At 44.8% G+C, this 12574-nt stretch overlaps 1 protein-coding gene across 1 annotated transcript; it reads left to right on the plus strand.

Annotated features, from left to right (window-relative positions):
* The first annotated feature begins 538 nt into the window (after positions 1-538).
* si:ch211-180f4.1 (uncharacterized protein LOC100144405 homolog) lies at positions 539-12063 on the plus strand. Its single transcript, XM_068343928.1, has 13 exons — positions 539-1269; positions 6232-6399; positions 6483-6628; positions 6704-6805; positions 6879-7063; positions 7169-7411; positions 7494-7616; positions 7692-7814; positions 7914-8337; positions 8761-8887; positions 9002-9183; positions 9288-9446; positions 9620-12063. Exons 2-13 carry the CDS (start codon positions 6318-6320, stop codon positions 10145-10147), a joined length of 2424 nt encoding a protein of 807 aa, XP_068200029.1. The 5' UTR covers positions 539-1269; positions 6232-6317; the 3' UTR covers positions 10148-12063.
* The last annotated feature ends 511 nt before the right edge of the window (positions 12064-12574 follow it).

The following is a 12574-nucleotide window of genomic DNA, read 5'->3' on the forward strand; positions in this document are numbered from 1 at the left end:
AAATCAACGGTTTTTATTATCGTGCTCTATACCGCCCCCTTTTCGCAGTAGAGTTTTAGTGACAACAGGAAGAAATGAGATAATAACAAACAACATCAATGGTCATCAAAAATTCATTGCTTTAACTTATTTTCTGTTTGGTTTTACAAACAACGATGAATGCAGCATTAATGTGTTGAGTTAATAAATATAAACTCCTGTGAGCAAAACATTGAAATTTCAGACTGAATTTAACACAACTGCCTATATACTCATTAATGGAAACCTTTAATTCACGGTTGGGTTTATTGTTGATGTCATTTATCACTTTGATTTAATTGATAAAGCTTTATAACAAATAATGCTAAAAGTAACTAATGCCCCCACCTTCTACCTCACCCACCCCACACACCTGATGGGATTAAATGATAAATTCAGATTTAATCTAACTTGAAGTGGATTATATTTACGTGTGTGTGTGTGTGTGTCTGTCATCATCTGGTACTAAACACACACACTGACACACATTTAAAGCTCAAACAGGTTGACGTTATGTAAGGCATTGCATTGTGTTGGGAGGAAAAGTGGATCTTTTGATCTTGAGGGAAAATGCTCTAGTCTAACATGTGAGAATACCAGACACTGACGTCACCTGGTCCTCAAACGCATCAGTAATGAATAATAAGGAATGTTAATATGGTATTTCAAAAAGCATCTGTTTACTCCAGAATTATGAATCCAGTCACGTGATCAACAATCTTCATGTTCCAGCAGGTTTCCGGTCAGATCCTGGTTTATGATTTTTTCCCCCTCTAAAACTCTAAACTTCCAGTCTCATAAAGATCGACCAGCGAGCCGTCATCAGGAGAATCTAGAGCATTACGTCATACTAACCGCGCCCCCCGATCTCCCCCTCCTCCTCCGTCTCCTCGGTGCAGCATCCCAGCTCTGATTGGTCCGTCAACCGCTGGCCTATAAATCCTATTGGTTGTTTCAGAGTCAGCTGCTGCCTACAGGGCGGAGGACAGGAGGGATACAAGGATGCTTCGAATAAAAGAGGCAGACCGCCCGCCTCTGGAGCAGCAGAGAAGGAGATCCTTCCGACACACTGGCCCTGCTGAGTCCTTCTAAAGGAGCCTCTGCGGATTTCCATTTGAACCCTGGCTTCTCTGGACCGGGCTCTGGCCGGCGGAACCTGGGTGGAGCAGCAGGCGGAGGGGCTGCGGAAGCAGGAGTAGGAGAAGCTGGCGAAGGAGCTGCAGGCGGAGGAGCTGCAGACGGATAATCAAGGTGAGAATATGTCCGACCTCCAGCTGACAGGAGCGGCGCTGATCGACCGGTCCGAGGTGGTTTCACCGCTGCCGAGGCGTCATTAACGATAACACTCAGAATTACGATTTCCATTAACGCACCATCAATCCGGTTAGTATCAAATGAACATAAATTATGATCTCAGCCAAGGTTGTGACGTCACTTCACGTTCTCTGTATTGTCTGATAAAACAAAGTTTGGTGAGGATGAAGTGGAATTGTTCTGTGATTGGCTGATGGAAATGATATTTAGTTTCTGTCATTAACATAAGATCAGGAAGTAGACGTGAATGTTCGTTAAGTAGTAATCTACTTAAATAGTAAATGCTCACTAAAGCACTTTGTCTTTTATTAAACTTATTAAATATTTAAACATCAGTTCAGTTTTAAAGAGGCTATTTTTATTCTGAATTCCAGATTTGAACTTCAGTCGACTGAATCTCACTAGTGATGGTTTGATATAGTCCAGTTTCAGACTAATTAAATCTAGTTTGGTTTTAAACTAGTTTAATCTATATTAGTTTTAGGATAGATTAATCAAGTTTAAACTAGTTTAAAGCTAGTTTATTCTAGTTTAAACTACTTTCAGGCTAGTTTCTGGTAGTTTTAGATTCGTTTTGGGGTACTGTTTGTGTTTGTGGCTAAATTTTGGCTAGCTTTGGGCTTGTTTTGCCTGCCCTTGGGAGTTGTTTTGACTGTAAGGCTAGTTTTAAGCTAGTAATGGGCTTCTTTGACTATTTGTGGTTGGTGTCTAGTATTATCTTCAGCTACAAAAGGTCACTTTGCTTTTCTCCTAGTCTCTTTCCTTTCTCCTCTCCTATCTTGTCTTATTTTGGTTGTTTCATTTTTAAATACACTGCTTCGTGTTGTGTTTTAACATCCCCCTCCCCTTTGTGCGCACACACACACACACACACACACACACACACACACACACACACACACACACACACAGGTGTGTGTGTGTGTGTGTGTGTGCATGTGTGATAATTAACCAGTATCTCCTGCTCTCCTCCAATCACAGCCTCTCCAGCAGGACATTTAACGAGGCGCTCGCAGCTCTTTAAATAATTAATTCCACCTCATCAATATTCCATCTGCTCAGCAGGAGGGGGAGGAGATGTGTTCAGATGTAGGAGCAGGGAGATGAACCTCCTTCAGTTTGTTGTTAACAAGAAGAAGGAGGTTCAGACACTTGAATGTTCTGTCAGAGCTGCTCTGAAAGTCTGGAAAGCTATAGGAAATGAAAATCACTACTAGTTGCCGTTAGCTTAGCATTGCAACGCCAACGTCTGATGGATCATAGATTCATTTATGATAAACTTCAGAAAGAATCAGACAGAAACCACTGATGTCACAGGTTCACACAGTGACACAGTCCAAGTCCATATAGTGAAACAGTCCTGGTTCACATGGTGAAACAGTCCTGGTTCACGTGGTGATACAGTCCTGGTACATACTGTGAAAGAGTCCAGATTCACACAGTGAGTCAGTCCAGGTTTGTATAAGGAAACAGTCCAGGTTCACATAGTGAAATAGTCTTGGTTCACACAGTGAAACAGTCCTGGTTCATACTGTGAAACAGTCCAGGTTCACACAGTGAAAAACTCCAGGTTCACAAAGTTCATATGACTGAATCAGCCAGAACCTGGTTCTGACCTGACTTGATAAAGAATGTGACTGTAGGAGGGAAGTCTGGTTCCCTCACCGTTGCCTTAGTGATGGGAGGTGAAGTACATATGGCTAAAAGGAAATGAGAGTCTCTGTCTTCCTGATGTCAGCCCTGATGCTGCTGCTGCTGCTGCTGCTGCTGCTGCTGCTGATGATGATGATAATGATGATGATATATTTTGGACTATGACTCAGTTGAATTCTTTCTTCCAGAAGAGGCAGGAACATAGGGTGACCTATAAGAATGGAGGACACAGGTAGACTACATCTTGTGTAGACGGTGTAATCTGAGGTAGATCAGTGACTGCAAAGTAGTGGTAGGCGAGAGTGTAGCCAAACAGCACAGGATGGTGGTGTGTAGGATGACTCTGGTGGGGAGGAAGATGAAGAAGGCAAAGGTAGAGCAAAGAATGAAATGGTGGAAGCTGAAAAAGGAAAAGTGTTGCATGACTTTTAGGAAGGAGTTAAGACACGTTCTGCGTGGTCAGGAGGTTCTTCCAGATGACTGGACAACTGCAGCTGACGTGATCAGGGAGACAGGTAGGAGAGTACTTGGTGTGTCATCTGGAAGGAAAGTAGATAAGGAGACTTGGTGGTGGAATGAGGAGGTACAGGAGTGTATACAGAGAAAGAGGTTAGCTAAGAAGTGGGACACTGAGAGGACTGAGGAGAGTAGTCAGGAGTACTGGGAGATGCAGTTTAAGGTGAAAGTAGCGGTAGCAAAGGCCAAACAAGGGGCTTATGATGACTTGTATGCCAGGTTGGACAGTAAGGAGGGAGAGACTGATCTATACCGGTTGGCAAGACAGAGAGACTGAGATGGGAAGGACGTGCAGCAGGTTAGGGTGATCAAGGATAGGGATGGAAGTCTATTGACAGGTGGCCAGTAGTGTGATGGGAAGATAGATAGATAGATAGATACTTTATTAATCCCGGAAATTGCATATGGAAAGAGTACTTTGAAGAGTTGATGAACGAGGAAAATGAGAGAGAGAAAACACTAGAAGAGGTGACTGTTGTGGTTCAGGAAGTAGCAAAGATTAGTGAGGAGTGCATTTGGGGGCGGCAGTGGCTCAGTGGTAAAGCCACTGAGCGGGTCGTCCTATGATTTAAGATCGGCGGTTCGATTCTCGCTCCCGCCCCCCCAAAAAAATATCCGGAGGTGAGCTGACAGTGGGAGGTGTCAGCTCACCTCCGGAGCACTGCCGAGGCACCCTTGAGCAAGGTGCCATCCCCCTTACAAATTGCTCATTTGAGGTGCACCAAGAAGGAGCTGCCTGCCACTCTACCTCCCCTGCATGCCCACAGGCCCCCTTCTGTGTGTGTGTGATACAGGGGCCTGTACTCACAAATATATACGTATGCATGCGTTTGAATCAGTAGCTACAGTGTGCGTTCTTAATTTCCCTTCGGGGATCAAACCAGTATATAAAAAAAAATTGAAGAGGATGATGAGTGGAAAGGCGCTTGGACCTGATGATATAACTGGGGAGGTTTGGAAGTGTCTGGGAGAGTTGGCAGTAGAGTTTCTGACTGGGTTGTTCAACAGGATCTTAGATAGTGAGAAGATGTCTGAGGAATGGAGGACAACTGTCCTGGTGCCCATTTTTAAGACAAGGGAGATGTGCAGAGTTGTGGCAACTACAGAGGACTAAAGCTGATGAGCCATACAATGAAGTTATGGGAAAGAGTAGTTTAAGCTAGACTAGGGGAAGAAGTGAGAGCAGCAGTATGGTTTTAGGCCAAAAAAGAGTACCACAGATGCAGTATTTGCTTTGAGGATGTTGATAGAGAAGGCCAGAGGGAGCTGCATTGTGTTTTTGTAGATCTGGAGAAAGCTGATGACAGGGTGCCCAGAGAGGAACTGAGGTATTGTATGAGAAAGTCTGGAGTGGCAGAGAAGTATGTTAGAGCAGTGCAGGACATGTATGAGGACTGTAAGACAGTGGTGAGGTGTGCTGTAGGTGTGACAGAGGAGTTCAAGGTGGAGGTGGGACTGCATCAGGGATCAGCTCTGAGCCCCTTCTTGTTCGCTATGGTGATGGACAGAATGACAGACGAGGTTAGACAGGAATCACCATGGACTATGATGTTTGCAGATGACATTGTGATCTGTAGTGAGAGCAGGGAACAGGTGGAGGAGAAGCTAGAGAGGTGGAGGTTTGTCCTGGAAAGGAGAGGAATGAAGGTTAGCCGCAGTAAGACAGACTACATGTGTGTGAATGAGAGGGACCCAAGTGGAAGAGTGAGGTTAGAGGGAGAAGAGATCAAGAAGGTGGAGGATTTTAAGTACTTAGGGTCAACAGTCCAGAGCAATGGAGAGTATGGAAAAGAGGTGAAGAAGTGTGTACAGGCAGGATGGAATGGGTGGAGAAAAGTGTTATGTGTGATAGAAGAGTTTCAGCTAAAATGAAAGGAAAGGTGTACAAAACTGTGGTGAGACCAGCGATGTTGTTTGGTCTAGAGACAGTGTCACTGAGGAAAAGACAGGAGACAGAGCTGGAGGTAGCAGAGATGAAGATGCTGAGGTTCTCTCTGGGAGTGACCAGGATGGATAGAATCAGGAATGAGTACATCAGAGGGACAGCACATGTTAGAGGTTTTGGAGATAAAGTCAGAGAGGCCAGACTGAGATGGTTGGGACATGTCCAGAGGAGAGATAGTAAATATATTGGTAGAAAGATGCTGAGTTTTGAACTGCCAGGCAGGAGGCCCAGAGGAAGACCAAAGAGGAGGTTTATGGATGTAGTGAAAGAGGACATGAAGGTAGTTGGTGTGAGAGAAGAGGATGCAGAAGACAGGGTTAGATGAAGGCAACTGATTCGCTGTGGCGAGCCCTGGAGGGAAAAGCCGAAAAGGAGAAGAAGACGACTCACCTGAGAACCTTATTGACCAATCACAGAAATTGCACCCTTCATCCTCTATGTCACTTCCTGGCTGGTTGCCATGGCATCAGAGGAATGTGTTCTCTTTTCCTGTGCGGCTGAGTGTGTACACATCTCCAGTGACATCATAGTTTTCTGTTCACATCAAGTAGTGTGTGTGTGTGTGTGTGTGTGTGTGTGTGTGTGTGTGTGTGTGTGTGTGTGTGTGTGTGTGTGTGTGTGTGTGTGTGTGTGTGTGTGTGTGTGTGTGTGTGTGTGTGTGTGTGTGTGTGTGTGTGTGTGTGTGTGTGTGTGTGTGTGTGTGTGTGTGTGTGCGTGCGTGTGATGTTTCACTTTCTTTAATGTCAAAATGTCAGACTTCTTTTGTCCTGTGCTCTCTGATCCAGCTGTGTCTTGCCTCCCATCTTACCTTCTGGAAGAAGTTGTCACCAGCGTTTTACCAACATATCTCATCCCCACCTCCCAGTGTACCATGGATTTGACAGGTCTTTTCATTCCCCTTCTCCTTCTGGTGACATCATCAGTGTGTGCAGAAGTAGGCGGGTCCCGTGAAAGTAAGTGCTGCTGATTTTTAATTGGAATGTTTTATTTTATATGCTGTAAATCCAGAGTTTTAAAATGAGGAGTGTGTTCGCAGGCGGCGCTGTGTTGTGTCCTCTGCAGTGTGTGTGTGAGACACGACCCTGGTACACACCCCAGTCCGTGTATCATCAGGCCAGGACGGTTGACTGCAACGAACTCCACCTGCAGAGGATTCCCGCCAACGTCTCGTCTGATACACAGGTAGCCGGCGTCAGATCGGGGTAACCGGCCTAACTGAGTAACAGAACCTTCAACGACTGTCAATGACTGTTTCAGGTTCTGCTGCTGCAGAGCAACAACATCTCTTCCATCACCATGGAGCTGAGGAGTCTTATCAACCTGACGGAACTGGACCTGTCCCAGAACCACTTCACAAAGGTAAGTCTGCTTGAAACAGTCCTTTAGGTTTGAGGTGTCACATGACGCCCCTGATGGCATTCTGTCTGTCCAGGTGAGCTCCATGAGTCTCTCCTCTTTGGGCCGGTTGGTGACTCTGTACCTGGAGGAGAACCTCATTGAGGAGCTGGAGGACTTCAGTCTGAAGAACCTGTCCAGTCTGGAGGAGCTCTACATCAACCACAACCGAATCGCCTCCATTGGACCCAAAGCCTTCGCTGGACTCACCAACCTGCTGCGGTAGCTTTTTCTTTCTTGACTTCTTATTTCTTTCTCTTCTCCTTCTTTTTAAGTTTTTGAAAGAAGTTGAACCTGTTCAGTCATTCCTTCTGCTATGTCTTGTAGGCTCCACCTGAACTCCAACCGGCTGGTGGCCATTGATAGTCACTGGTTTGAATCCCTACCATCCCTGGAGATCCTAATGATTGGAGAGAACCCCATCCTTGGTCTGGAGGAGAAGAACTTCCTGCCTCTGTCTCGTCTCCACAGTTTGGTTCTAGCCGGGATGGGACTGACTTCCATCCCTTCAGATGCCTTCTTGGGCCTTGACTACCTGGAAAGTCTGTCTTTCTATGACAACAGGCTCAGGTGAGCCCAGTTTTCTCCTTGGTTCTTCTTAAGCTCTGTAGTGGTTCCACACGGGCTGACACGACTGCTGTTCTTTCAACAGGTCCATTCCTCGAGATGCTCTGAGTGTTCTCCCCAACTTGAAGTTCCTGGATCTGAACAGAAACCCGATCAGTCGAGTTCAGCAGGGAGATTTCCAGAACCTTCAGCACCTTGAGGAGCTTAGGTCAGGTCTACCAATGTTTTGATCTTGGTTCCTGGTCCGATTCTGAGTTCTAATACTGATGACTTCTGGTTTTAGTCTGAACAACATGGAGGAGCTGCTGCTGGTGGAGCAAGCAGCTTTCCAGAACCTTCCAGAGATCATCAAACTGGAGCTGTGCAACAACCCACAGCTGTCCTACATCGACCCGCGAGCATTCAGGTGTCTGACTGTCTGTCTGTCTGTGTACCTCAAATGAAGAAGGGTTGATAGTGATGGAAGAAAGGTCTAAGGTTTCTCCTCCTCTCCTCCTGTCTCCAGTGATCTGTCCTCCCTGCGGACCCTCCTCCTCCACAGTAACCAGCTGAGTCTCCTCTCTGGAGAGCTCTTCTCCTCCCTCCCCTCCCTGGAGGAGGTTTCTCTACACTCCAACCCACTGCGATGCGATTGTCTCTCCTCCTGGGGGCCTCACCTTGGCAACCAATCGCATCTAAAGGTTCTCGAATCCTCTGTCACCCTCTGCTCCTCCCCGTCTCACCTGATTGGTCGAGAGCTACAGGAGGTGGTGGCGTTTGGTTGGTGTGGACCTGATGAAGGCTCGACCAGCAGCTGCCTGCCTCACATCTCTCCTCACGCCTTTCCTTCCACTGTGAACATCAGCGCCGGACAACCAATCACACTGGAATGCTGGGCGGATGCTGACCCCACCCCACAGTTCTACTGGGTGACGCCCACTGGAGACAAGGTGGGCGGGGTCACTTAAACCATTGAGCTAGCTGTACAGTGAAGTTTGCATGTTCAACAAAAAACAGCAATACACTTTCCATGATTGAAAAATTGGTAGAGCCAACGTATAGCCACGCCCCTTTATTATTGACGAAATACAATACTGCGAATACAGACCGCCATGTTTGTTCACCTTTTTTCACAAATATTGTGTATTAAAACAGCCAATGAAAATTGTTTGAATCCTATTGAATGATAATATATTGTCTTCTACACTTTTTCAGCCACTCAGTTGTGCTAGTTTGCTAATGGCTCGCTAACAATTTACAATTATTTCACTGATAGCTTGCTAATTAACAGACTTGCTTGTTTTCTATCTCTTCTTCTTTTTCTGTCAAATATTGAAAACTAATTGAAATATTTTCTCTGCTTCTTCTTTCAGGTGAGCTCAGAGGCTATGGCTGCACCAATTATATCGGAGGAGGGGCAGGGCCTGGACAGGAAAAGAAAGCTTCGTGTGTCAGAACCCGGTGTGTTAGTAATTGAACATGCCGAGCCGTCAGATGCAGGTTAGCATTAGCCTAAGGGGGCAGAGTCTTTAACCGCAGCTATTTTTTTTCAGACATGTCTCTCTTTCTCTCTCCCTGTACCCCTCATCTCTCTGTACCCCTCTTCTCTGTCAGGTGTGTACACCTGTGTGGCGTGGAACATGGAGGGGGCGGACACGAGGACCGTCTCAGTGACTGTAGACTCTGCAGGCTGGAGGTCAGGTGAGGGGAGCGAGTGGAGGAGGGAGTCCCATGGAGAGCAGCCCTGGCTGGGGAACATGTCCAGCGCTACATCCTCTCTGGTGGTGCTGGCGAAGGTTAACATTATTATTATTACTATTATTATTATTATTTTATTTTTATTATTATTATTATTATTATTATTATTATTATGTGAAAGTTCTGGTTCTGTTCTGTTCAGGTGGTTCACGCCCAGTCGGTGGTGTTGGAGTGGAGGTTGTATCCCAGCGGAGGAGCTTCATCTGTGGGTCAGAACCAGCAGGACGCCCCCTTCCCTCCACCCCGCTGGATCAGCGCCACCGTCCACATCGACAACCCTCAGATTAGCTACACCACCAAGGTGAACTAAACCACCTGTCTGACAACTACACCCAAATGTCTCTCAACTACACCCACCTGTCCATCAAGTACACCCATCTGTCAAATACAATATGTGTGGTGTGTTCAAGTGTCTGTGATGACAGTTGGACATTGGACCACTTGTGGTGAGTTCACTGTCTCCTCCCCCCACAGGTTCCGGTGGACATCCAGGAGTACAACCTGACTCACCTGCTTCCTGCTACGGAGTATCACGTCTGCCTCACTCTCTCCTCCTCTCTTACCATCCCCTCTTCCTCTCCCAGTTCCTCCCCCACCTCCATCTCCACATCTTCTTCCTCACCCTCTTCTCACGTCCACATCTCCTGCCTCAACGTCACCACGAAGGAGGCGGGGTTCTCTGTGGAGATGGTGGCATCTCGTCGAAGTAGCGTGGCGTTGGCGGCCGTCATGGGCTCCATGTTCGCTCTGTCCATCATGGCGCTGCTGGTGGTCTACATGGGCCGCCGCGTGCAGCAGCACAAGTCCTGTGGACACTCGCTGAAGAAGTACATCCAGCACGTCACGTCCATCCCCCTGAACGAGTTGTATCCGCCACTCATCACTCTGTGGGAGAGCGAAGCTGAGAAAGACAAGGACGACAAGGAGGACGAGGAGGCGGGACGCAGGGAGGAGGAGGCAGGAGGGAGGCCGATTGACACGACGAAGACTTACATGTGGTAGCCAGAGAAGAGAGGAGGGACCAAAAGACTTGAAGAACAAAAGAAATGGAACCGCTGTGATGACAGTCAGCAGACGTCACAGGACTAAATGAAGCGCAAGAGACGCTGTAAAAAACAGAGGAATATAAACACAACACGACTCCAGATTCAGTTTTAAAAGGAGCTGACTGGTGTTTCTTTATCAGGTTGAACTCATTAATCATAAATTCTCAGTCCTCCTGCTGGTTGATTTATCTCTAGGAAGATAATTTATTTAATACTACAGTGGAAGAAATCATATGTGTAAAACACCGTCAGTAACATAGTTTGTAAAGATTTGTTAAATAATAAAGTGACATTTGTACATTTTAAATTTTTAGATTTATTCATAAATCTATTAAGTGTATGTCTGTGACATTTACACAATGCACGGCAGCTTAATGTCCTTCATGCTCAAAATTTCCAACAGTCCAGGTTCACACAGTGAAACCAAAATTAAGTATTAAAAATATTTTTAAAATACCTGATGACGGATGTGTTCTTGGGGTATGTTCATTTAAAAAACATTTTATTTAAGCATGTTTTTTAAATTAATATCTTAAAGGTATTTTACACCAATGAACATGATTCCAAACCAAAGAATTTAATATTTGGATGATATCCTCAAATTTTGGATTTATGATTAATGAGGTGACATTTCAGGGACACCAGTTGGTTTCTGTTGTCTAAAATGTCTTCAGATCAAACAAGGTGTTTATGAGTCTGCACAGCTGGACATCCTGTGGACAGATGTGACAGATGTCAACAGAAGAGGATGATTTGTTTTTATCCTCCTGCTCCCTGGATTAAACCTTCTTTCTCTTCCCTCATTCTTTCCTTCAAGCACACTGACAGTACTTTTGCTGTGATAAAACCTGATTATTGTAAATTAATTCATCTAATGAATATGAATGCAGCACGATGGCAACGACAGCCATTCTGAATATTTCACTTTCACTATTTTCAAAGACTCACTTGTATGTGTCCTGTATTCAAACAGAAAGTTCACAAATAGCAAATCTTTTTGGAGAAAATTGTGTTTTGATTGTTGAGGTATCATTTTTCAAGATTGTTATGTCCACTTGTTTCGGCAATATTCATAGATCTATGCTAGTTTAGCTCAAACAAAATCTCACATCTAACTTTACACAGATGACATTGTTTTATATGCATACTTTGACTTGTATTTAAATGTTTTGAAATTACTATTAACGTAATGCATATTGCAGTGAAGATGAGTGCCGATCTCAGCGGAGGACAAAAAGTGACACACTCCCACCTACCCTCCAACTTCTGGGAAAAGCTGCCCCCAATAAGTTATTTAAAATGGAACCATATTTATTATTAGGAGTTTTTTTTCATAATACTGTATGCTATTATAAAATTACTCAAAACTTTGATAAATTATTTGAGATCTTTTATCTGGGGTGAACCCCATATCGGACTCGTAAACAGCTGAGATAAGCTCCAGTCGATCCGTGATAAGCGGCTGTAGACTAACAGATCGCAATCCTCTTGTCAACACGAAAATGGATGGATGGATGTTGTAGAGATTTTTTAAAATACATTTTCCGCTAAAGATTTGTGTAAACTCACTGTAATCTAAATGTAATTTTAAATTATCAAACTTCATTCATATCATCGCACAGGCTTCCTACACCAGCAAAAAAGTTGCTGGTGTAGGAAATCTGCCCCTAACTTCACGTGTTGGTTTCACTGCGCCACCTACTGGTGACTAACTAACCTTTGTGACGTCACTGTCTGATCTCCATGAAATCAAACATGAAGTCAATGCTGCCTGCAGCTTTAATTATTAACTATTACTGTAAAATCTAAAACAAATGAAGAACATTTTCTGTTTTATTGTTTGATTAAATTAAAATTTTAGAAGAGTTTGAATTCATATTTGTTGTGTCTCATTACAAAGCCTACATATTGATCAAACAATTAATCTGCTTCATCTCAAAAAACATCAGAAGGACAGAATTAAAAGATAACATGAATGTTTGACTTGATGTAAAGATCAGACGTTGGATGTTTTACATGTTTTCAGGATCTACCTGTTTACATCTGAGTGATGGATGTCACTGTCTCTGACACACCTTATGATGTCATTACTTAGATCAGCTTCAGACCAAACAGACGTGAACTTTCTGTGTGAACACTTGAATACAGGACCTTCAACGCCATATGTTTCATCACATGACATTCTGGTTCCACATATGATGGTGCATCAGATCTCCACTGATCACTGTTATTGTGAGAAGAACTTTATTGACACCCACTGAACTAATGCACGGACACAAACCATGACCAGCTATGACCACAGCCAACACCCCCCCCCCACCCTCCTCCACACACACACACACACACACACACACACACACACACACACACACACACACACACA

This window comes from Antennarius striatus, chromosome 2, assembly GCF_040054535.1.
Source record: "Antennarius striatus isolate MH-2024 chromosome 2, ASM4005453v1, whole genome shotgun sequence".
Lineage (NCBI taxonomy): Eukaryota > Metazoa > Chordata > Actinopteri > Lophiiformes > Antennariidae > Antennarius > Antennarius striatus.